This window comes from Acartia tonsa, chromosome 5, assembly GCF_053477335.1.
Source record: "Acartia tonsa isolate MP-2025a chromosome 5, ASM5347733v1, whole genome shotgun sequence".
NCBI lineage: Eukaryota > Metazoa > Arthropoda > Copepoda > Calanoida > Acartiidae > Acartia > Acartia tonsa.
The window spans coordinates 32,757,887-32,783,699 of NC_137264.1; the positions used below are offsets into that span (position 1 = coordinate 32,757,887).

The following is a 25,813-nucleotide window of genomic DNA, read 5'->3' on the forward strand; positions in this document are numbered from 1 at the left end:
CTTTACAAAACTTCCAATTTTTTGGAATAAAACTGTGTCCCTTTCAGAAATATAAGCTAAAATATAAACTAATAAATTATATTTCAATCTTAAATATTTTAAGGTATTTTTAAACATATTATATCAAACACAATAGGAAAAGTTGAAATAATAATTTTTTTGAGGGGACTTTGTATAGATAGTATTTGTCCAGTTGAAATCGGATTTTTTTATAAAACAAAGGCGACATTTATTATTTGAAAATCGGTGCGGCATTTGAGAAATACAAAACAAAATAGTTTTGTTAGAAATAATAATAAATAGACTTTCGTTCATTCATCTATGATAATCTAGTGACTTCTCTATAGTCTCTAAGTGCACTGTATTCAAAAGGAGCAGAAAAAGGCTTAAAACTATTCAAATACTTAATTATCCTTAACCATTTCAGGGGCTAAATTTAATTCCTAAATTGGAAAACTCGATATATAGAGTTAATTTAATTCAGGGGTAATCCAGATCTTAACAAACAGACAATAAATCTTAATACTTTTTATAATAGGATATGATGCTGGATAATATAAAAAAGTGTATTGAAAGCTTTTGCTATATAATACAACATGTATTGACTCCCAATTTTTTTCATACCTACGTTTTGATTTTGTATAGAGATGTTAGTAAAATATCATTTAAATTGTAAGTTATGTTTATAAACTATTGAACTTTAACTTTCATTTTTTATCCCAAGTACTTTGAAATTTACTTTAAAAGCAAATGCTTTAAATTTAGTTGTCATGTTTTCAAATTTATTTAAAATCTTGAACAATGTTGTTTTTATTTCAGATACACGAAAGCATGAAATTGACACAAAGGACAAGTAAACATTACAACTGTACTTGGAAGCTAACTGAAAGACATTCCTTAAAATAGATTTTATTTAGAATTTTAATCCTTTTAATCAAATAACATACATAAAAGAAAGTTGACTTTTGTAAGTTTTACAATCACTCCTTTCTTTTGATCTAGTTTAAAACATGAAAGTTAAACATTTGAACATTTAAACACAATTGTAACTAAAATGGAAGATATTAATGAAATGACACTGACTGTTGAAACTCCTATTGATTTTAAAGAAGAGAAATATGAAAGTGATAACATGTTTCCAAATAGTTATAATAGTGATTTGAAATGTAGATATTGTGGTAAGGAATGTAAAACAATAGACAATCTGATCAAACATGAAAAGACGCACATTTGTGATTTTTGTGGTAAGGCTTTCTCACAGAGTAGTTCTTTATCAGCGCATAAAAGAATTCATAACAATGAGATGCCATTTTCTTGCAATTTTTGTTCAAAGTTGTTTAGATCAAAAAGTAATTTAACCAAACATGAAAGAACACATACTGGAGAGAGGCCATATCCTTGTAATTACTGTGGAAAGCGTTTCTCTCAGAGCAGTATTTTAACTAAACATATAAGGATACATACCGGAGAGCGGCCATATGTCTGTTCTTTCTGTAATAAAGGTTGTAATTCCAGTTACAATTTGAAAGTGCATATGAAGGTCCACAAAGGTGAAATGCCTGCTCCAAATAACGAGAGTGATACAAATTTTTCAAATTATATAGTTTTCAATTCCGAAGAAAAACATGACTCTAGTGAGTTAGATAGCAATTCCCTTTATTTTGATCAAAATGAAATAGTTGAAAATAAAAACACTGCTGTACCTACTAGTGAGGTTACACATGTGATGCTCCAAGCTGAATATAGTGATGATATAAAGGAGGAGATAGATGAAATGCCACTTCAAAACATTTATAGCAAAGAAAAGCTTTCAAATTACGATGAACACTCTGGACTTCATTCTGTGGAAAATCCATACTCTTGTGAAGTATGTAACAAGTCTTTTTCTCTGGAATCAAATTTAAAGTATCACAATGAAACTACTGAGCATTTGAAGATGTGTGAAACAGTAATGAAAGATATGCTTCAGATACCTCTGGGCGTTGAGTGTAGTGTCGAGATAAAAGAGGAGGTAAATGAAAGACCTTTTCAAAGTAATGAAAGTGAAAAAATGTTTCCAATTATTAATGAAACAAGTGAACAATTTAAAGTCTCTAAAATTTTGAAGCTTCCAAAGAAATGTAGATTTTGTTTCAAGGAATGTACAAAAACTAACTTAGCTAAACATGAAAGAACGCACACGGGTGAAAAACCCTTTTCATGTAATATATGTGGGAAGTCATTCTCACAGAGCAGTCCCTTATCCATTCACAAAAGAATCCATACCAATGAGACGCCTTATTCTTGTAATTTCTGTACAAAATCATTCAGATCTAAAAGTAACTTAACTAAACACGAAAGGACACATACTGGTGAAAAACCTTTTTCTTGTAGTTACTGTGGCAAGTGTTTCTCACAAAGCAGCATTTTGACCAAACATAAAAGGATGCATACCGGTGAACGGCCATATGTATGTCGTTTCTGCAACAAAGGATGCTCGTCAAGTTACAATTTGAAAATGCATATGAAGGTTCACAGAAGTGAAATAGCCGCCCTTCAGGACGAGAACATTGTTCGCAATAAAGAGGACCTTAAAGAAAATCCGGTTCAAAGTGATGAAAGCGACTCATGGTTTTCAAATTCTGAAGAAACAGGTGACACTTCCCTTTCGCTTGATTCAAGTTTAAAACATGTTAACACAGTTGAAACTTCAATTGGAGACATGATTGAAATGGCCTCATCTCTTCACAACAGTGTTGACATAAAGGAAGAGCTTGGTGAGAATTCTTATGATTGTCAAGAAAAATCAAATAAAAGTAATTTAAATGAACACTCTAAAATTCACTCTGACAAAAATCCACACAATTGTGAATTATGTAATGTTTCTTTTTCGTCTGAGTCAAGTTTAAAATGTCACAATGAAACAGCTGACCATTTAAAAATGTGTGAAAACATAATGAAGGACATGATTGGAATGCCTCTAAACATTGAGTGTAATGTTGAAATAAAGGAGGAGCTTATTGACAAGCCTTCTCAACTTGATGAAAATGAAGAAATTTTATCAAATAACAATGATTTCAATCAAACATTTGAGCATTCAAATATGGGTAAAGCTCCAATAAAGTGTAGATATTGTTTTAAAGAATGTACAACAATCGACATTTTGAAGAAACATGAAAGAACTCACACGGGTGAAAAGCCATTTTCATGTGCTTTTTGTGGAAAGTCATTTTCACAGAGTAGTTCTTTAGCTATTCATAGAAGAATTCACACTAATGAGACTCCTTATTCTTGTAGATTCTGTTCAAAGACTTTTAGGTCTGGGAGTAATCTGACAAAACATGAAAGAACACATACGGGTGAAAAGCCATTTCGTTGTGATTACTGTGGTAAGACTTTCACACAAAACAGTAGTTTAACTAAGCACAACCGAATTCATACTGGAGAGAAACCATTTTCTTGTGATTTTTGTGCAAAGGCATTTTCATCAAAAGACTATTTGAAATCACACATGAAGACTCATAGAAATGAAATAGCTGCAGATGTTGAAAGTAATGTAGATGTTAAAGAGGAGCTTGATGAATTTTATTAATATTGATTTATTTTTTATTTTATTGAATGTTCAATTATTTTTTGTAACTCTTTAATAACATTTACAAAAGGTGTAATACATAAATCCGGACAAAACTTGGAAAGGATGCAAAAAAAACCTGGGATGAAATCTATTAAAGTGAAACATTAAAAAAAAACTATGACAGATAAACATAGAATGATTGAACGTTTATTACTAAAGTAACACTATTTTATTTCGTAATCGAAGCAATAGTTTATTTTTGATGCGAAATCGTCGTCAAATAGCCTAAATACTGGGATAATTAATATTAATTCAATAATAGAAGACTTTTATAGAAAGGTACCACATAGTTTCTTAGATTTTTATTTTGTTTGTCTAATGGTGACATTATTAAAGAAATCCAACAGCCAAAAACAAGTACAGGTTAATTTACATGAAAATGTTTTTTCTCATAATTTATGTTACCCCCTGTGTTTTAATTTACGATTAAATTGTGCTGCAAATAATATAGGATGTATGTATAGTTTTATGTTAGAAAAAGAAATTTAGTAAAATTTTTATCTGAACAAAATCAATGTTGCACTGTTTTAAAATTGGTATTATAAATTTTAATTTGTGTCTATTTTCAGATACAGATACACAGAAAGATGTCATGAGACATATCTTAGCCAATGTAATAATAGGTATAATGTCAAGATTTCAGAGAAAGTTTGGAATAGATAGGAGAGATGTTTGTTTTATCCTGAGGTAAAATAGCGTAACCCGTAGCGCTTACGTTCGTCGTTGGGATAGTTATGGGTTCAAATATTGACCCAAACCTCGTCATAAGTTACCTAAATAAAGGAGCTAAAATGTAGTGTTTTTTTATTCGACTGTTTTTTTACTTTAGTACTAATTAAGTAGGCCCGCAGGGTTAGGGCCCCCGGTATCGGTAAGGAAGGGGTAAAAAAAACTCCACCTAGTCCTACCCAACATTTTCAATTCATTTTCAAAATAGAGGGGGGGGGGGTAAGTGTACAATAGGCATTTTAAGGAAAAGCACTATAATTTTCTTAGTTATACAATACATACATCCTATGGTTGTATCAAACAGTATATTATGTAGTCAAATCAACAACAATTTATTAATAATTATTAGCTGTGCATTTTCTATTATTTTATTTTTAGGACTTATATAGAAGTAAATGAAAAAAAGAAGAACACAAAACTGTGAAAATAAATAGAGATCTGATAGTGTCTGAGAATGACACATAGAAAAACAACCACATAGACAATGTAAAATCTTTACAGAATCTTTATTCTTTCAAAATATGAGTATTAAAACAGTGATATAAACAGCCTTATAAATTGTTTGACTGCGCCCCTAGCGTCTAGGGGCTCTGTATTCGAAGGGGTAGGGAGGAAGTAGAACTACAGCCATCTAAAGCCAAAAATTTTAAATGAAATTGCCTGAAATCATGCTGGGATCTATGTGAAGCATCCTTTAAAGGGAGAACTTTTTCAGTTTTTTCGCTATTGAAATCAGTGATAGCATTTTCTCGCAGTAAAGTTTAGATAGACCTTAATTAAGTTACACGTGTGGAAAACCATTAAATTGTGATGTAAAAATTAAGATAAAATTACTATTTTTGATATGATTTGCTAACAAATGAAATTGTAATTGATACTTTTTATTAAATATTAGATAGGTATGTATATAAATTCTTAATTATATTAGTAACAAAAATAAATAAAAGTTAAGATTAGGTAATACGTTATTTTTCTTCAACATATTTTTGAATCCATTGCATTAAGTCTTTTATCGCTTGGTCTACAAATTCTGGTAAAACCTAAATAAGATACAGATTTTTTAATACGATACTTTTCTGAAATTAGGGTCGACTCGGTCCTGACGTCCGTCCATCTGTAAGGGTTAGCTCTAATCTTTAATTTTAGCATGTTAGAGTTGTCATATGGATTTCAAACTTTGCATGAAGATTATTGTATTCCTGTATTAAGTACGAAATATAGAAAGATTAACACCTCTATAATCATTAGATTATTGGATCTCAGTCTTCGAATAGAATAAAAGATTATAGTTTTTATTAGGGTTGGATTATTCGGATTCTTAATTGTTAGGCTAAAATTAGCGACTTGAGTTTTTTTTTGTCCGAATATATATTTTAATTTTTAACAGTCATTTTGGCCGCTGTAGGGTCTAGAAATAGAAGAAAAGCTATTGTGAAAATATGAAAAAACGTAGCTTTAGATTCTGCCCAGTACCCGGTAAAATTGAATCCTTTAATTTATTTTTTTATAAATATTGCTAGAATCCGGAATCCGTCAAAAATAAGTATCCGGAATTTGCAGAGAATCCGTTTTATTTCTGGATGGATTCTTGTAAGAATCCGAATCCGGTCCAAAAATTAGACGGATTGCCATTCCTAATTTTTATTCTTTATATTGGGTTTCTGAACCCAACCAATGGCGTTGGTTAGGTTTATTTTTAGTAGCGAAGCTTCTCTATAATAACATTTTCTATCGGCTGCTATATAAATTAGACTGCTGATTTTTTGGTGAGGGAACTCTAATCAAAGAGCATCCATTAAACAACTTACTTTATTTACCAGTGTGTTAGTCATGCAACAAAAAGACATGGATATTTTATTTTTTATCCTATTTTCTTTTTATGACCACAGAACATCTCTATAAATTACATTGTCTGTTTGTAAATCCATGATTTTATGTGCTTCGCTACTTATGGATGTTACTATCCTTGTTATTATTGTGTTTACCATATTGCCTGTGTCATTGCCTCCAGCAGGTCTATCTTGATCTGGATCGAAGTAATCATATTCATAGTCATATGTTTCTTCCTTCTGAGACAGATTAAAGCAGTAATAAAGACAGTTTAATAAACTAAAGTAACAGGATGTTTGTCTGTGTGTATGTAAGTTTAACTGCTAAGATCTCGTAAACAGATTAACCAGTCGTCCCGCAATTTCAGGGAAATTTTGCATTGGTCTGGGTTAGGTTTTATCCTATCAAGCCAAGAGGGAGTGGGGCTGTAACACCCCTCCCTCTGAGAAACCCCGATCCAAATTTATCAATTTGCCACTATTGAAACCGATAGCATAATCATAATGTGCCTAAATTAACCATCAAAGCTATCCGGTGTGATCGTACAGACTGACCTTAGTTATAGAAAAGCATTGTGGTATAATATTTATTTATTACTGAAACCTTGTTTGGACTTGGAGTCTGAAAAAAATATAAAAAACATCAGAATAGCAGAATGAAAAACATACCACTTTGTATTAAAGGTGATCCCAAATTTTAAAGTCATAACTGTAATTAATTTTACTTTCCACCTTCTTTTAATGAAAGATTTAGTTGGGTATAAGACAATGGACAGTAAATACCCCCCCAAAAATAGAAAATCTCTAACAAAAAAAATTTTTGCGCGCTTTGCGCGCATTTTTAATACTACATTTTTGATAAAATTTAAATTACCCCCCCAAAAATTTTACCCCGGGGGTAAATTTTGGGGGGGGGGAAACAAATTTGACCCCTGCCAACAGATTTCAGGGGGGGGGTAATTACCCCCCCAAAGCAAATTTTACCCTCGGGGTACAAATTTTTTTTGGGGGGGGGGGTAAAAAAAATTTGCTACCGCCATTTACCGCCGCCGCAAAAAAATTATTGCATTTCTCGCCGAATTAGGCAAATTGGAATCATTTGAGACCATGTTATTTTTTTCAACAATTTTTACCCTTATAACCAACCCTGCGTGGGGACATTTGAAATGTCGATTTGACCGCCGTTTTCAGCCGCCGCCGCCAAATTTTTTTTTTTTGCATTTAGGTGATTTGGAATCATTTGAGACAATGTTGTTTTTTTTTGTCGGCGGAAAATAGAATTGCTGGTATGTCGTGGCACGAGTCACCACATTTTACCCCCTCCCTTGATATACCCATCTCCAACAAGATTACTATTTCTGTATATTAAAACTATTTATTGAAAGGTTTAAATATTTTTAGTTTGGAACAAACCAATCACAATTCATTAAAGATGCCCAAAGTTTTGGAGCCAATGAAGAAGATAATGTTGGGTACCAATGTAATTTACAGTCCAATTTCCCCTCCCTCGCTGCAAATACTCTTACCAGATTTTTTTGGTAATTTTCATTTTCCTTTGGCTTCTTCTTTGTTTCTTGTTCTCCTCTGTAATCTTCTGTTTCTAGGTACTCGTAATCATCTCCATAATCCTACACCACGGCTGGACCCTCAGATGTCAAAACTTTATTTTAGTGTTTGGCCAAAATGACTTAGCAATTGTATCTGTAAGTACGTCTAATAACACCCTTTGCTATTTTTAAAATCCTAGAAAATTTTGTTTGCAAGAAAATTGCATAAATTCGCAACCTTTCTTAGAACCACTACATAACTCGAGTTTTAAAACTTTTTATATAAAATCCTTTTTACAAAAAATATCAATAATTACTTAAAATTAAACCTGAAAGAAAAAAAATCTCATTACACGTGTTAATTTGCATGTTTTAGGTCTTTTTTTGAGGAAAGTATAACTTCCACATTTTTGACAATAATATATTTTTTTAACATTTCAAAGTAAAATATAATAAAACTTAAATGATTTTTCTTGAATTATCAGTTGAAAATTTCATCAAACATGCAATTTAAGTGATGAAAATTTAATAAAATCATTTTTTGAATGTTTAGAATTACCAATTTTCTACATTTAAAACAAAATGTTAACAAAATTTAAAAACATTCTAATATATAACTTTAAAAATCAATAACATTTGATAAAATGATGTTTTAAAAAATAAATCATTAAAAGGTATTAAAATGCATTTTAAGTTGCTTAAAATTAAAACGAGAATATCTTTTTACACTTTATTCTTTGTAATAGAGATTAATCGTCATTTGCTGAAAATGAAACATTTAATAAACTAATTGAATCTTTTTGTGACCATGTTTAAACTTTTTAATTTTTACACTAAGGTGTTTTTTAATGAAAATCTTTGTTGAATTCTCTTTTGCGACAAAAAAAGAAAGGGAATTTTTTACTATTTCTAGGTTATCTTATGTAATTTAAACTATATAATATGAAATAATTTTTAATTGTCTTTCTTTTGAGCCACAAAACACTGTAAAATGTAACATATATGCAAAAATAACAATTTTTTTAATGAATATTATAATATCCTTATATGACATTGCGTCAGAGCTTATTCTTTAAATCATATGTTCATGAAAAGTAGTCATAAACTTGGAGGGTTGCGCTATTTATTAGAATATTAAATAAACTTTAATGGTAAAAATATTAGCATAGCCTTTGTCAATTCAAATGCTTCAGGTATATTATTCGGAAAGTTAGTTAAAAAAGAGAGAATTTGCTGTGTATACTGTTGAAAGACTTTCAAAAATGTAAATTACAAAGCAATCCTAAAAGATCGGGTCGTAGGCGAGTCTTAGTCGGGGGTTTTCTGATAGCAAATATTGCGTTATTGGTATACAATGTAAAAAAAAAAACATTTTAAAGAAATTTTTTAAATAAAACCCAACGTGTATTGGCAGTACAAACATCTTAATGCTAGCAGACATATGTTTATCAACATTTGCAGAAAACTATTTCCACAAGAAAAATTATTCAGGTTTCTACTTCACAATTTTAAATATTTCTTTCTGATAAAATGTTTGACATATATCGTATAATCATTTACCAAAGAAAATATTTTGATAATTTAGATTTCAGAGAAGATTAATCCTTTCAAAAAACTAAGACGACATTTTGCATCTTCTGTCATGACATTTTAGAAAAAAATATAAAAAAACAAAATTTAGTGTGAAAACTATTTTCATCGATTTTTCTGAAGGTATTATCGTATTCTGTGGCTTTGTTATTATCATTTACTTAAATCGAAAGTGCCAAACATTGTACCCTAACTTATTCATTTAATAAAAAACCAAGCGTGACACATATTTTAATAATAAAGTTGATGATTATGTTTTCCAAAGTCTTACAGATAGCCGACTTTTTGAGTTGGGCCTGTTTTGGGCATTACCCATACTAGTTCAGTGTAAATTGCAGAAATATTTGATAAAAGTGAACTTTTGGTGGTAGTTCAAGGAGGATATTTAACCATTGGATTGTGTTATAGAGGGGCGTCAACACCCCCTCTCCCCCTGTAAAATATTAAAGGTTTGTATCCAGGGATGTGGTGCCGTTTGATTTTGGTGCGACTCCGGGTCCGTCGAGCCGCCTGTGAAAATAACGGCTCCGGATCTGATCTAAAATCCAGAAAAGCTCAACATTTTTTTGGCCAAGTGTATTTTTGACTTTTGAAGGATTTAAAAGTTCAATTTTTGATAAAAATAAACTTGAAAAACTTTAAAAGGGCATTTGCACACTACACAACAGAGTTACCAAATTATTATTAATAAAAATTATTTTTTAGCTAACCCGGAGCCGGAGCCGTCTTTTAAAGAAAACAACGGCCTCAGCACAATATGGTGTCACCGCAACCATGTTTGTATCCCCTGGCAATAACCTGTTAACGCCACTGTATTTGGCTTACTGTGATTTTCCTTTTCTACCTAATTTTATAAAATTATGCATATTCGTCTTTTGTATTTCTCTCTTTAGTAGGTGGTAGGGTGTTCTAAGTGTCAAAGTAGTAGGTTGTCTGTATGTTTCTAGTAATGACGACATCCCCTCCAATGCAAAGTATTTACATGATTTGCAGGAATAATATCTCCATCCTCTTCCTGCCAGGCCCATTCTGATCCTGTTACAAGGTTTTAAACCAAAATTGGCGCTTTTCCTCAAAGTACTTATAGAACACTGCCCCCCCCCCCCCCCCCATTTGAAAGAAATAAAGGGTATAGTCCCTTTCGTGGCAACGCCCCTTAAGGGTTAGAGCCCCCCGCAGGGTCTAGAAATGGAAGAAAAGCTACTGTGAAAATACGAAGAAACGGCCCACAAGAGGCGTTGCCACGAAAGGGACTATACCCAAAAAAATTCAAAATATTAAGGGGGGGGGGGGAGATTTAAAATTTAATGGAATCACGATCAACACCACATTTATAATATAATTAGTCTTCACATAAAGAAATAGCGTTCTCCTCTATTTTAGGTTAGGTTAGGTTAAAGGCTAGGGAGCCGAGCGCTGCGGCTAGGCAGGCAAGGGGGCCGAGCGCTACGGGTAAGCAGGCAAGGGGGCCGAGCGCTGCAGCTAGGCAGGCAGGCAGGAGCCGAGCGCTGCGGCCAGAGTTGTTTGTTGTCGGGGGGGGGGGGGGGGGGGTACTCAAATTGGCAAAATTGAAAAAAAAAAATTTCTAAGAGGATATTACCGAAAACTTGGAGCTGATAGCTTTTAAATACTTTTGAAAATAATAATTAGATAAAATGATTTGTTTAAAATTTTCCTGTCCAGATGTATTCACTGAAGGCAGTTCTGTGGAGGATAAACATAATTAAAAGCCATAAGAATGGTATTCTCATTTTGATTCTGTAAAAAAAATTTTGGTGCTTTCCCAAAGGGTGTCAAACAATCCCAAGAAACATTAGATATTGTCATCCTTGTCTTTTTTATTTATTTTTCTCACTATACTTGTTAAAAGTTTAAAAGTCAAAGCAAGAATATTAACAATATATTGCAATTACTGTAAAAAATTTACTCAATGAAAAATGTGTAATGTTATATTTTTTTGTATTTATGTTGTATTTTAAATATATATAGTGTTAAAATACGACTAAATTATTATTTGTTTTACTTTTTGTTTGTTTGTCTGATTGTTTGTGCTTAACCCATTTAAAAACAAATGTAATAATACAGGGATGGAGGAGACATTGGGCTGTTTATTAAACTAGTTCCCAAAGTTTAATGATAAAGTTTTCTTATTTATTGGTTTAAAAACGTTGGGGACTTTTATTTAATTTTGAGTGGTAGGTTCATTAGGTGTAGTGTTTAAATGTTACAATCACTAATTGTAATCTACAAAAGGGGTAGTTTTGAGTATTATTGGTTATCAATTTAACGGCCATTGTCTTATCCCTTTTGATCCCTGAATAATTCATGCATAGTATGTGTTAGATAGTATGTTCTGTTTTTAGTAGCGAAGCTACTATGTATTAATCCAATTTGTCTGTCTGTTCGTCAATATCGTTGTGGACTGGAAATCTGATTATCTCGGCTGCTATGTAAGATGTACTAATTTTTTTAGAAATATACTCTTTACCTAGGAGAATCCAGTATACAACCTACTTGGTCCGTCAGTCTTTCGTTCATGCTATAAAACAAAATAACATCTGCTCCACAACTCTTGCTTTGTTCATTTGTCGATCCATGATTTATTTTGTGTTTCCCTCATAAAGGTTGTTGTCGGTCTTCTTTAATATGTGTTTGTGCAAAAGAACATCTTTTTACAATTCATTTTAAGCATTTTTGGCTCCTTTTATTTTTAATATTGTTTTTTTTTAATCTTTACTCGAAATTCTATGCCTTTTTAAAATTACTCCTCATTGTGTAAAGGGTTGCTTTATAATTGAGCTAAGATTCGAACTCATTACGACAGACGTCTGATCTTTTACTTCCTTTTTTCCTTGCAATATTGTAGATTAAGGTGTTTTATAGTAGCTGCAAGAGCTATAGAAAAAGTTGTATGGAGAATTTGTTCTTGAAGAACTGGGTCATATAATATCAAGTATTTTAGCTGGTTAAATGCGGATTCTTTGAAACAAGTAAAATCCCTTGCAACGTTAGTAAATCTTGTTGTAACCTCTAAGTAATATTATGAAAAATATTAGTCACGAAGGGAAAAAGGTTGGATTGTAAATTACCTAAGGTTGAATATTTTCTTAATTTAAATGAGTAGTACTTTCCAGGGAGGGAGGGGACATTGTGCTGTTTATAACACCAGTCCCTTAAGTTTTTATTATTCGTAGGTTTAACAACTTTTAGGACTTATATTGAATTTTGATTGGTTGGTTCATTAAGTTGAGTGTCTAAACGTTTCTACTGAAGAGGTAATTTTGTGTGTCATCATTGGGGATGTAAATCAAATTATCAGTCATTGTCTTATCCCTTTAGATCCCTGTGTACTTTCACTGAAAGTGAAGGCACCGCTTCTTTGTTGAATATTAATTGACTTTGAAGTCTAAAAAATTATTTAATTATCAGTAGACTTTGGGAATAAAGATTCCTCTACTTTTGACCTATGTTTCTTATCCTATGTAGTAGTATTTCATTATTTAAGTTTGTTTTATAAATGCTAATAAAGTATAAACACTGTAATGTAAGATAATGTATTTTTTAGGAAATGGAATTTCCAATTGGAATGTCGAAAATGAGCTAGGAAGTTCAGCCTCCTAATATGACATGATTTACAATAGAAATTATTCCCCTAACGTCAGTAAACTAAACTAAAATCTCTAAGATTATTGTGCAAAATTTTTGGCAACTTGCCATTTCATTAAAATAAAGACAAGAATACAAACATCAATAAGAGCGAAGTTTTATTTAAACCCTATATAGATTTCTTTGTAACTCACTACAGTGAATGCACCCCCAGATCCTAGGGGCTCATGATTCAAAGGGGACAGAAAAGTAGCCTCAAACCAGCCCAAGACTCAAATCTTAAAAGAAAATAGCTCAAAACCATTCTAGGACCTATATAAAGCTTCCCTGAAACAGAGAACTCTATTCAATTCAAGCTTCAGACAAAAACTTTTATTATTGAATGACAAAATATTAAATATATATATTAATTTTTTGTAGCTATAAGAATAATTTTCCTTATATATTTAGAATTATATTAAACATATGCTTATTCATGAAACATTGTCAGTACATATATTATACTATGTACAATTTAATTAAAATGAAATACTGAAAGGTCTAAAATTTATTCATGTCAAATAACAAAATTATTAATTTTAAAAATAATTTCTTCTATATATTTTTCCATTTTGTTTCAGATATGTAGAAATCTGAAGAAAAAAAATCTGATTTAAGTTATACACATATTAAAAAAGGATGAAAACATCCAAAAAGCGAAGCTCTGAAATGGAAGGCTAAACGAACATTAACACTTGTAGATTATCAGAACTGAATAAACTGAATATTAATGCATAAGTCTATATATAATTGTAAGTAAATTTGTCGCAAAACTGATTAGATACATGATACTGTTTAAGGACATACTTGCGTGTTTAGGACTTGGTTATAGAGTTGCTTCACTTAAAACATTGTTCCTTGTTGTAATAGGAATCACTATAAAAAAATCAGATGAATAGGATAATTTTAAGATACAAAAATTTGTTGTCAAAAAAGAAAAAATCAGCTTATTTTAAATGGACGTACGGAATTCTGGTGACGATTATAGGGTTTCTACGCTTTCTAAATTGTATCTAACTACTACATATATCACCATGCAAAGTTTGGAATCGATAGGACAATTCTAACTTGTTTAAATTAACGAAAAGAGCTAACTGTCCATAGAAAAGCTTCGCTTCTAAAAAAGGTAAAAACAGTGAATTTTGCACTTGTAAGAAATTGTGAGGGAGGTAGGGGACAGTAGACTGGCTGTGATTATCATTTAGAGTAGTTTTGCTTCTAAGATCAATAGTTACCTAATTATACACACTCAGGCAGAGAGGTGGAAATCAAAGAATTTTGGTATCCCTAGAAATAAAACAATCTTAAAAACCAAAAAAAATATATTTTTCTGTTATTATTATCAAAATGAGCACAGAAATCACCCCCGCCCTTTTTTTTGAAATAAATTGAAAATAATGGAGGGTGGTATTTTTGATTGTTTATAACATTAAATATGATTACCTTATTTTCAACTAGCAGCTACGCCCCTAGAAGTCTCTATGTGTACTTATGGTAGACGTCGACTTGACTTCCCTCCCTCCCATTTTCAATTTTAAGGCTTTAACAGTTAAAGTTAAGAAAAAATTTTGGGGGTGGGGGTTGAATTTCTACTTGTTGCGATTTTTCTTTGGAGGGAGAAAAATACCCTCACCAAAAATAATATGTGAAGGAGAACCATATCGGTTCGGTGGTTAGCGAGATTTTTCGCTACAGATAAGAAAATGCCTACTACTATATCCTACTTACTAATAGGATATATTTCAAAACTTTACGAACATGTCGAATCCATGTGTCATGACTAACCTGCCAATTTGGGAAGTATTGAGCAGCACAGTAAATAGCATAATCAGCAGAACCATTGTATCCAGAAATAAGCTGAATATTAACATTAATACATTTTAGTAGCGAGGCTATTATATAATTCGAAATGTTTGGGGGGAAACGTTCTTTGACACTTCTTGTCAACATTCCTATCTCTAAGGATTATATTAAACACATAATATGACGTATGATTGCATCTGAGCCGCTATTGTCAATTACATCTGACATAAATGTTTGTGTGTGATAATATCAAAATTTCATTCCCTGTCGTTTTCGTGGATTTTTATGTTTATACTGAAAGAAAAAGTAACATTATCTTAGATTCTTGGCACTTTCTGCTATTGAAGATAGATTGCTGTTTTTTTAGTGTAGGTTCGGCTATATTGGGCACTGGATGGACCCGCAGGGTTTGGCATAGGTTAAAAACTACTTAACCCTTTTTTTTCAATTTTATGTCAAATTGTAAAGTGCAGCAGGTACTTAGGAGTAGCCTGTTGTTCTATTGTATGTACTGCTACGATAGTGCCCGGCGAAATTTCGATCATTAATAGTGTTTAGTTCTCATCCTATAAACACATGCATTTGTAATTCATTTCCTATACAAGGGATCAAATTAACAAAATGTCAAAGTTTAACAACTTAAGTGTAGAAACTACAGTAACAGAAGATATTCGGGATATCAGGGATAGATTATCTAAATTAGAAGTAATTGAGAGTCTGTCTGCCCGTATTACTGCAAATGAAAATGAATTGGTTTCTCTTTCTAAAGCCATGAGTGATTTGCAGGACGCAAATACTGATTTGAAAGAGGAGATTAAGAAGCTTAATGATGATCTTGAGTCCAGGCCTAAAAAGGCAGATTTAGATGCTTTAAAAAGCGAGCTATCTGCATTTAAAGCAGAAATTAATGATAAGCATATACTTCCTTTAAAGGAAGGACTTGAGACTGTCAGAGAAGGAGTGGATGCTAGAGAGCAGGCATCAAGGAATTACTGTGTGCGAAAATGGTCTATTTGTTCCAGAGGCGCAAGCCAAAAATATCTCTGAATATGACCATGCTAAGCTTTGTATGGCTGCTGTGCATGAAGTGCTTGAGCCTGTGTTGATCAAAAAGAAAGATTCCATTGGGTTCAGCGTTGAACAACCATCAGATTACATTGAGACAGCACATATATTGCCCATCCCAAAGAGTGGTAACTATATGTGCCCACCTATTTTTGTGCGTTTCAAAAACCGCAACCTTCGAAATCTTATTCTTGCCAACAAAAATTTTGCCAAGGTTCGGAAAAATGATAGTGAAAAAGGCACAAAGAGCTATCGTATTGCTGCGGATTTAACCAAACGCCGCTATGCTGTCATGCAAAAATTGATCCAATCTGAGAAATTTGAAAAAGTTTGGCATCTAGATGGTAAAATTGTCAAATTTATTACTAAAAAGAGTGAGAAAGTATTTAAAGTAAAAATGTTTGAAATCACACCCAATCAAATAATTGAGAAATATTGTTAAGAGATAAATATATTACAAAGTGAATTTTATGTTAAATATCCTATCATATGTAATACTTTGATTTTTGACTAAGTTTTATCTTCTTACATTATATTTTATAATATTTAAATTATAGAGTAGCTACGCAACTAAAAATTGCTTCATGTAAATATAATTTTATACCCTTGTTATGAGATCTGTTTATGTCAACTAATAATACCCAATTTCCGTTTGTTTCATTCATTATATATAACCTATTTTCCCCTTCATTATACCTTCTTAATATGAGTCACACACTGTGTTGTAATTTTAATTTTCGATAGAGTGGGTAGCATCTGTCAGATTTTAAATAATATTGAATATGATTTCTTATCTAGATATAAAGATTCTACATTAAATGGTAATAATTATGAAAATCCGTATTATGAAATTGATCTGTCATGTTCATATTTTAATAACAAACAATTTATTGAAAAATGTAAGCAATTTCAAACATTAAAATTTCTTTCTTGGAACATTCAGAGTCTTAATAGTAAATTTATTCAGCTTAAAGAATATATAGATCATTTAAAAGAAAATAAAGTTACAATAGATGTAATATCTTTGCAAGAAGTCTGGACTATTTATGACCAAGATATATTTAAAATAGATGATTATATCTTTATCTATAAGTGTAGAAAGAATAAAGGGGGCGGCGGGATAGCTTATTATATTCATAAAAATCTAAAATTCAAAATATTCAATGAATTGTCAACATTTGAAGAAGGCTTATTTGAGTCACTCACAATTCAACTTGAATATAACAAAGAAAAATTTATTTTGAGTAATGTCTACCGGCCTAATACTTCTATAATGGGATTTACTGAATCTCAACAAATGGATTTTTTTATTGATAATTTTTCTAACCTACAAAGTAAATTAATGTCTTTTAAATGTGCCTCTTACATTTTCACAGATTCTAATTTTGACATTTTAAAGTATCATTCTCATGAAAAAACAAATGATTTCCTTGAAAATTGCATTGCAAATGGTTTTTTATCTTTGATAACGAGACCAACAAGAATTTCTAGGACATCAGCAACATGTATTGACCAAATTTTTACTAACGCAAAAGATAATAGTTTTCATTCAGGAATTTTATTAAATGATATATCTGATCATTTCCCAATTTTCACAATAACACCTTATTCATAAAAAGCAAGTAAAGAATCTTGTATTTTTACAAGAAATATTAATGAAGAAAAAATTACTGGGTTTATCAATCTATTAAGAAATGTTAATTGGGAAAATGTAACTAACAGTTTAGAACCTCAACGTTGTTTTAATAAATTTTATGAGCTTTTTAATGAATTTTATGAACTTTCTTTTCCTTTACAAAAGATTAGAATTAATAAGAACATACATAAAATTGAAAAATTTATGACTGATGGTTTAATGAGATGTAGAGATAAAAAATTTGAATTGTCAACGTTAAGTATTAATGAACCAACTGCTGATAATATTAGGATGTATAATAGATATAGAAATGTCTATAATCGTGCAATAAAAACAGCTAAAAAATTGTATTATTGTAATGAGCTAAAAAAATGTAAATCTGACTTGAGGAAAACTTGGGATATTATTAGAGATGCAATCCGAAAAACAAAAGATAAAGCAACATGTATCAATGAACTGAAGTTTAATGATGCTATATATTTAGATAATGCAGAAATTTCTGAGAAATTGAATGAACACTTCACTTCTGTAGCAAGCAAGATATCTTCTAAAATAAATCCTTCTAACATTGATCCGTGTAGCTATATACCTAATTATAATTCCAGTTTTAAAATGCATACAATAAACCCAAATATAGTCACAGATATTGTTAAAAAAATGGGAAATAAACAAAGCATGGACATTTTTGGCCTGTCAAATTCTTTTTTAAAGAAAATAATTTCTGTCATTGCCCTTCCTCTCTCTCATGTCATTAACCAAACTATTTTAACTGGAAAAATACCTTCTGAATTAAAAATTGCAAAAGTTATACCTATTTTTAAGTTAAAAGGGAATAATTCTAATGAAAAAGCTGATCCATCAAATTATAGGCCAATAAGTTTATTAGCTATTTTCTCAAAAGTTTTAGAAAAAGTCATTTATCAACAACTGTCGTGCTATTTGATTAGAAATAATATCATTTTTGAACATCAGTATGGATTTCAATCAAAAAAGTCTACAATACACCCTGTGAAATACACCTCTTAAATTATATAGCTGAAGCAAAAAACGATAATAAAACTGTAATTGGAGTCTTCTGTGATCTTGCAAAATGTTTTGATACAATTCCACACTCTATTTTAATTAAAAAGTTGTCAAAAATTGGCATTAATGGCGTTGAACTTGAATGGTTTAAAAATTATTTAAGTAATAGACAGCAATTTGTACATGTAAACAATACTGACTCAACAAAGCTGAACATAGATAGAGGTGTCCCACAGGGCTCTATTTTAGGACCAATTCTATTTTTAATCTACATAAATGATCTTAAAAACTGTACTGATTTATTTACCCTATTATTTGCTGATGACAGTAATTTTTTAATTTCTGGTAAAAACTTTACAGAGATTAAACTGAAATTAAACAATGAACTTAAAAAGATATCCGATTGGTTTAGGAGTAATCAAATGAGCTTAAATCCTGATAAAACTAAAATCATGATATTTAATAAAAATGAAAATACTATTGATTGGAATGCTCTTAATATTAAGCTAAACTTTAACAATGAAAATGAGTTTGATCCTGAGAAAATAAAAATCTTAAATTATGTCAATTCAATTAGCAATATTCCTGCAATTAAATTCCTAGGTGTATTTATAGATCCTTCTTTAAATTTTAAATATCATGTAGAACATTTACGTAAAAAGATTTCTAGTTCCTTATTTCTTATAAATAGAGCTAAACATATACTGAATTTAGATAGCAAAAAAATGCTTTTTCACTCACTTATAAATAGTCATTTACTTTACTGTTTACCTGCCTGGAGTTGTGGTATTAAATCTACTATGGAACCATTAATTAAATTGCAAAAAAAGGCAATAAGAATTGTTTTTAGTAAGAAACACATCTCACACACAATGCCTTTATTTAAAAAAATGAATGTCCTTCCTTTACATGAATCAGCTAATTATTTGAAATTATTATTTATGTATGATTTTATAAACAGTAAGCTACCAAGTTCCTTTCAAGGTACATGGCTTCGCCGTAATCAATTACATACCAGAAATCTTAGAAACTCTAATATGTTTGATGTTAAAAAACCGAAGTTTAAATCTATTGAAAGATTTCCTAAGTATCATTTTCAAGAATTATGGAATAACCATTGTAATAATGATTTATTAACCCACAATCAATCAAGAAAAAAATTTTTAAAAAATCTAAAAGAATCTTTGTTATCAAGCTTAACTTTAGTGTGTAACAACCCATTATGTCAAGAATGTAGATAAAATTATATTTCTTTTCAATATTGTTTGAAATCTGATAAATCAATCAAAATCTATTTGTTGAAATGTTTTTTTAAAATTTCTATTATTGCAATAATGGTGTGAGACTTGTATGCCCTAATCAATCCTTCCTATTATCATTCTTTCCTCTCCAATATGACTTTATTTATTGCTTATTATCTTTTTTCTATTTTTTTGTCTTATCTATATGGCCTGTATGAAAACAATGTGTGAATACACATTACTGCATACTTCCTAGTTTTTAGGAAACTGCCATTTGGGAAGAAAATTTTTTTTATAAATTAACCATATCAATAAAATTTGACTGTATATATAAATGTATATAATATTCATTTAATTCATTTATTATTTTGTTGTTTTTTTTTTCTATGTATGTACACCCAAGAATAATAAATCTAATCTAATCTAATTAACATTGGTTTCCTATATCTTGTAAAGTTGTTAATAACTTTCTTTACCTTAGGAGGATTACAGGTGTAAAGCACACTTGAACCAACCAACTATAATAAACAAATCATAATATATATATGTATAATAAAGTAAAATGATATCTGTCTGTCTGTGTGTATCGCAGGATCTCGCTTACCACTGAACCAATATGGTTCTCTTTGACAGGGTAGCTTTTTATAGGGTACCACCACCCTCCCAAAAGAAAAAAAACCCTAGAAAAAATAATCTTTCCCTAAACTTTTTCTTTTTAAAACTATAATGGAAAACAAGAAGGTAGATTTTATATCTGGCAACTAGAAAATCCAGCAAAATCTATTTTTTGAAAAATCTAAATTTGAAAATTTCTATTATGTATGATTATTTCTGTAAATCAAATAAATCATTTCATCAACAAGTTGAAATTTCATCCCCTAGGAGCTTACACTCAACCATGATAAGAAAAACAAATATTCACATTTTTCAATTCTTTACAACTTTTTTTATGAAGTCTTTCATAAAACCACTCTATATATGATTTATTTGAGGCTGATTTCCGTGACCTTAGCAAAGCAACTGATAAAAATGACCATTGATTAACTCCCTTCAGGAGTGGTTTTATGAAGAACTTTATAAAAGCAAACTTGTTTTAAATTTTAAATTAATAATCTTTGCTTTCCTTGTCATGATTGTGCCGTAACTCCTAGGGGATGAAAATTAAACTAGAAATTTTCAAATAAAATTTTCTCAAAAATTAGATTTCATTTGATTTTCTGGTTGCCAGATATGAAATCTATGCATCTTGTATGGCTATATGGAAGTGGTCTGGTTAAGATTAGGAATTTCAAACTAAATTTTTATAGTAATGAACTATGCCACATGAACGACCTCTAGGGGTGTAGCCGCTAGTATGTATTCAAAATAAACAAATTTCATTATATTTATGTGGGCGCTAATATTCGGCGCTTTATCCCTAAAATAAATCTTTTTAAAAGGAGGGAGATTTATTGGTCTATTACTTTATATGTTAGGTTATATTTTCTACCTATTGTTTAGCCCAAGAGGATTAGGCAATGGGTTTCATTGCTCTATAGGCACTTTGATAGAATGCACCAAAAAATTTGTGCAACCCCTGGCAAAACCCTGTGCACGCCACTGTGTAACATAGGAAAGACCGATAAAGATAAAGACTTGTAGAGTAGCCTGGCTACTTGAGTACCTGTGTACCATCCCAGGTCCTGCTGTCATATCCGAAAGTGGCATAGGCCGGGGGTTCAATACATGTGTTGGGAGCTACAATTAATAAAAAAAAGGATGACAATATACATAAATATTAAAGCACAAAAACAATGGATGGACAAACTGACAAAGTAAATTATCGATCAAAAGTTAAATGTACATATTAAGAAGAGAAAGAAGGATAGAAGATTGAAGAATGATTGAAAATCACGAAACCTTTAAATAATATATGTCTTTTGTAGCTTTATTGATGAACCATGTAAATTGTAAATAACATTTATCACATAAAATCGAAACTACAGAAGGGATAATTTTGTTTATTGTAATTTGGAATCCCATGGGATATAAAATATCATTAAAGTTTGCAGTCAACTAATCCAGGGAAAAGTTGGGGCGGGACAAGTGAAAGGTCTAAAACGGGAATAGAAGCGTGGAGAAATCCCACGACATCGGTAACATAATTGTACTGATCTCATTCTTGGAAACCCCGAAATTAGTTAGGTGGGTCAATTGTCAAGGGTATTTTAGCGAATATTATATTGTAGTATTTATTTATATGTAATTATAACTAATATTCATGCAAAATCCTATTATAAGCTTTGTCATGATTTGGTAAGCGCTGCAACGACACCTAGCAGTTCAACAACCCTGAAGGGTTAAGCCATCCACTCGTGTCACAGCTGTTCAGTGTTCATAGTTAAATAAATCATGTAATCCTATTTTTAAAATGTATGTGAATATAGGAGTAGAAGTAATGTTCAGTACAGCCCTGAGCTGGTACATAATTAAAGATAAATGTGTAAATGAACTAAACTGATATACTGATTAAGCCACATTCCTGAATATTAATCTGTAAACTATATTAATATTATATTAATATGTAATTATTATATAAACTGCTATCTTTTTCAGGAAAGAAACCATAGTAAAAACATTGTAAACCTTATCAGTAACTCGCCCTAGTTGTATGCACCTTAGGAAATAAATCTTATCTTATCTTATGTTTATCAATAGTGATACCTGTTTCGAAGCATTGTTGATATAAAATAGATCCAAGATTGTTTCCACATGAACGGATCATTTTTCCATTTTGATAATTCCTAGATTTATGGTTGAATTTATTTTAGTCAGGCATAGTAGCTCAATGGTAACGCACTTAGTTATAATGATGATAGTTCATGTTCAAGTCCTGTGGGACAACTTCAATTTCTCAGATACTATACGATATAATAAAACAATTTCTCCCTGATGGTCCTACCATTGAAAGGGGGGGGGGTGATTGGAATGTAACTGGTACCCAAAGTAATAAGTATAATTTTTTATCATCATTGTTAATATACATCAATTTATAGTCAATTGATTTTTCATTATGGCTTGTATTCAAAACTGGTTTTAATTCCAGCGGAAATGAATCGGATTCAGTGCCATACTGTAAAATCATTACATTAATGAACTGGTATTGTGCATACCTGTACAGACAGCCTCCAGTTTCCACTTCTGTACCCATAGTAATCCAAGTTCCAACAAAGCTTCCTGTCAAGATTGTCTAAAAAAAGATTGATTTGAAGGTTGTTGCTTCATAAGACCAACACTCATAAGACCTAATATGACAAAAGGCCTACACTCATAAGACCTAATATTACATAAGACCTACACTCATAAGACCTAAAGACATAGTACGTATAATTTATTATAAAACAAAATAAACAATTTAACAATGTCAAAAACGGACAAATGCTGGTTTCCGACAGCTTGTAGGGATCAAGTCTCTGCTGCCTGTGGAACTCCAACAAATCGGCAATCACTCTTCCATGGGTTTTAGTTGTTGCGGGAGCGCGCGCTTCTGCTATTAATTGTGAATCTCTAACTTGCTGCTGTGACAAGTTAAATTGGTCCAGAACAGTAATACTTCTCAGCGGACCGCGACGGTTTTTGAATGCATTCCCATTAAGTCTTATGAGATTAAGTTTTATGTCACATTAGGTTTTTTCAGGTCTTATGAGTGTAGGTCTTATGTCATATTAGGTCTTATGTCACATTAGGTCTTATGAGTATAAATCTTATAAAGGTTTGCAGGACTGTTTTTGTTGCTTCCATCGAAGTGCCTATCAAGTTAAGGATTCCCCCCCCCCCCAGTATTTTTTGAAGAAGGATAGTTTCTTGTTAGTTTGTTTATTACTTCAGGGCAGATTAGGATGGGTCTAATGAAATCCCTCCACTTTAAAATATTGAAAATAGGGGTAAGGGAAGTCTTTTATTTGTATGCTTCTTACTTAAGAATAGATTAGGTTTGGTTATATTTGATACTGGGTAGCCCCGAGGGGTTAGTGCATAGAAAAAAATAACCCCCCCCCCCCACAATTATCTTCAATTAATATTAAAAATGGGGGAGGCGGGGGGTGTTCAGGCTCGATAGACACTTTAAAGGAAAGCCACTTGGAATAGATTGAAAGATGCCTCATAGATAAAAAATGTTTAATCATGGTGTAATTATACCTGACAATCATAGCAAGTGCATCCAAACTGACTGTCACCTAGACAAACAGGCGCAACATGTTAGAAAACATAAAACAAGGATGACAACATCAATACGTAGCGATACACAAAAATATCACCAAATAACGGACAGGGATAAAGAGTAGAAGTGAGTGGCCATAATAAATAATTACGAGACCTACCTTCACATATACATATAAGTAAATAGTTATTTAGCATAACCGACAGACTGACGGATCAATTAAGTTGTATAAAAGATGCTGGTTGCAAAAAGGACAAAAAAAATATCAGTCTGCTTTTAAAAGCGGTAGAGAAAATCAAATTTATCCCAAAGCGATACAGACGGACAGACAAAGTTATTTATAGGGTTCCATTGAAGATTTGTATTAAAAATAGAAATCCAAGATGTTAAAACCATTTCATTTATTTATTTCCATATTTGAAACCCTTCTTCTGTTGATTATAAATACACAAAAACAAATCATAGCATTGAAATACAAGTTGATTTTAAATGCAAGAAAAGCACAGACAAATATTTATGTTTCCAAAGTTACGTTTTGTAAACACTAGACAAAATACTTCCCCGCCCCCTTTTTTTCGAATTAGATTGAATTGAAAGAGATGTGTGGGATTTTTTTTTCTTACAGGTTCACTTTAGATTAGGTTTTATTAGAGTAGCCCCATAGAATAGGCACCGTAGGTATAGGCCCTGCAGGGCGATTCCCCCTTCCTTTTTTCAATTAATTTTTTTGGTGTGGGTTGTCTCAGCATGCAAGGCACTTTGGGTGTAAGCACTTAAAAATTTGATTTGTTGTTAATCTTACCATGTTGAATTAAACAGAACAGTAGAATCACACCAAGCAGTGGAAAACTAAATAAAAAAATGGTTATGCTCTCTACTATAGCGTTTCACTGGAGGCTAGTGTGGAGAAAGGTAGGGGGTGTAGTCGATCTTCCTATTTCAATTTTAGTTTTAAAGAAAAAAAGTAAGAAAACATTTACGGCGGATTTTTTCAAGGAGCAATTTTTCCTGTGAGATTAGTACCCGCCAACAAAATAGTTATAAACCAATGCCATGGACCTATAAGAAACTTCACTAATTTATAGTAGATTCATATAGATTCAGTGGTCATTAAGATTCTTTGGTTTATTTTGTATAAAGATTAAATTTCAAATATAAAATAATTACACTATTAGTCTCTTGCTGAAAAAGTGCTATATTTTTTATGTTTTATTCTTTTATCATTATCAAAATTATTGATAAATTACCCAATTATTACATACAAAATTTATAATATGAAAAAATTTACCATATTTTGTTATTCAGCGCCTGCATGATGAATCCAACTAATTGAGTTGAAACACCTGTGCAAGTGTTAAAGCCTTTGTTTCAGTCTAAAGAACAATAATTTAAATCTTTAAAATTTTGGTTTTCCGTTTGATTTGAAATAGCCCCACTTTCGATGTGCCAATACTTTTCTTAATCGATAACATTTAATGGAAATTGTAGACTTTCATTCCATTAGAGTATCATTGCCAATATGGCTTCCAAACCGATTATATCCGCTGGATTAGAACTGGTTCTCCGCCATGCCGAAAAATCATGTAGTGCATCGTATTGCAGATAATTTTTCACGAATATTAAGATTAAAACCAGTTATGATAGCTCGGGCATTAGACCCCCCAGGGCTAACAAAACTGGTTGTATCTTATAATTTTTCTTTTAATATCTGTGGAGAACTGTCTATAATACGATGCGATAAACAACTATTCTCATACTTGTTACAAAAACTCTGTCATTCGTTGGTTTAAAAACTTTTTAAAAATCTTGATTGGAGGTCGAAGTTAATATAATTGGAAATATATAAGCCTTTTACTTTTTGCACTTATAACAACAAGGATGACAACGACAA

General features: G+C 31.2%; 3 protein-coding genes across 8 annotated transcripts; 1 reads left to right on the forward strand and 2 right to left on the reverse strand.

The window, feature by feature from the left end:
* Positions 1-291: 291 nt before the first annotated feature.
* LOC145319318 (uncharacterized) lies at positions 292-5,303 on the forward strand. Of its 6 annotated transcripts, none has more exons than XM_080161395.1 (3): positions 292-3,641; positions 3,950-4,300; positions 4,721-5,303. In XM_080161395.1, exon 1 carries the CDS (start codon positions 1,055-1,057, stop codon positions 3,569-3,571), a length of 2,517 nt encoding a protein of 838 aa, XP_080017521.1. In that variant the 5' UTR covers positions 292-1,054; the 3' UTR covers positions 3,572-3,641; positions 3,950-4,300; positions 4,721-5,303. The 6 variants fall into 6 exon arrangements, with proteins under 6 accessions (XP_080017521.1, XP_080017522.1, XP_080017523.1 ...); XM_080161396.1 differs by having other exon boundaries at positions 3,961-4,300; XM_080161397.1 differs by having other exon boundaries at positions 3,977-4,300.
* Positions 5,243-11,062, reverse strand: LOC145319319 (uncharacterized). Its single transcript, XM_080161399.1, has 6 exons — positions 10,982-11,062; positions 10,291-10,341; positions 7,698-7,799; positions 6,776-6,793; positions 6,328-6,411; positions 5,243-5,382 (listed from the first exon to the last, which is right to left on the reverse strand). The coding sequence occupies exons 1-6, from the start codon at positions 11,057-11,059 to the stop codon at positions 5,308-5,310; spliced, it is 408 nt and encodes a 135-aa protein (XP_080017525.1). The 5' UTR covers positions 11,060-11,062; the 3' UTR covers positions 5,243-5,307.
* A 2,381-nt stretch (positions 11,063-13,443) lies between these two features.
* Positions 13,444-25,381, reverse strand: LOC145319320 (uncharacterized). The gene is made up of 10 exons (XM_080161400.1): positions 25,211-25,381; positions 24,725-24,771; positions 23,901-23,938; positions 22,874-22,950; positions 22,425-22,504; positions 21,385-21,458; positions 20,198-20,239; positions 14,739-14,810; positions 14,189-14,240; positions 13,444-13,546 (listed from the first exon to the last, which is right to left on the reverse strand). The coding sequence occupies exons 1-9, from the start codon at positions 25,234-25,236 to the stop codon at positions 14,193-14,195; spliced, it is 504 nt and encodes a 167-aa protein (XP_080017526.1). The 5' UTR covers positions 25,237-25,381; the 3' UTR covers positions 13,444-13,546; positions 14,189-14,192.
* Between the last annotated feature and the right edge of the window lie 432 nt (positions 25,382-25,813).

Excerpts from the sequence above, each read along its gene's own strand:
- LOC145319319 (XM_080161399.1), bottom strand. The coding sequence starts at position 11,059 with ATGAGAATACCATTCTTATGGCTTTTAATTATGTTTATCCTCCACAGA. Across the intron at positions 10,342-10,981 it reads GTGAATACATCTGGACAGGA|TCAGAATGGGCCTGGCAGGA; the intron begins AAATTTTAAACA and ends CTTGTAACAGGA. Across the intron at positions 7,800-10,290 it reads ATATTATTCCTGCAAATCAT|GATTATGGAGATGATTACGA; the intron begins GTAAATACTTTG and ends GCCGTGGTGTAG.
- LOC145319320 (XM_080161400.1), bottom strand. The coding sequence starts at position 25,236 with ATGCAGGCGCTGAATAACAAAATATG. Across the intron at positions 23,939-24,724 it reads GTTCTGTTTAATTCAACATG|GTGACAGTCAGTTTGGATGC; the intron begins GTAAGATTAACA and ends CTGTTTGTCTAG. Across the intron at positions 21,459-22,424 it reads TCAACAATGCTTCGAAACAG|CTCCCAACACATGTATTGAA; the intron begins GTATCACTATTG and ends TATTAATTGTAG.
- LOC145319318 (XM_080161392.1), top strand. The coding sequence starts at position 1,055 with ATGGAAGATATTAATGAAATGACACTGACTGTTGAAACTCCTATTGAT.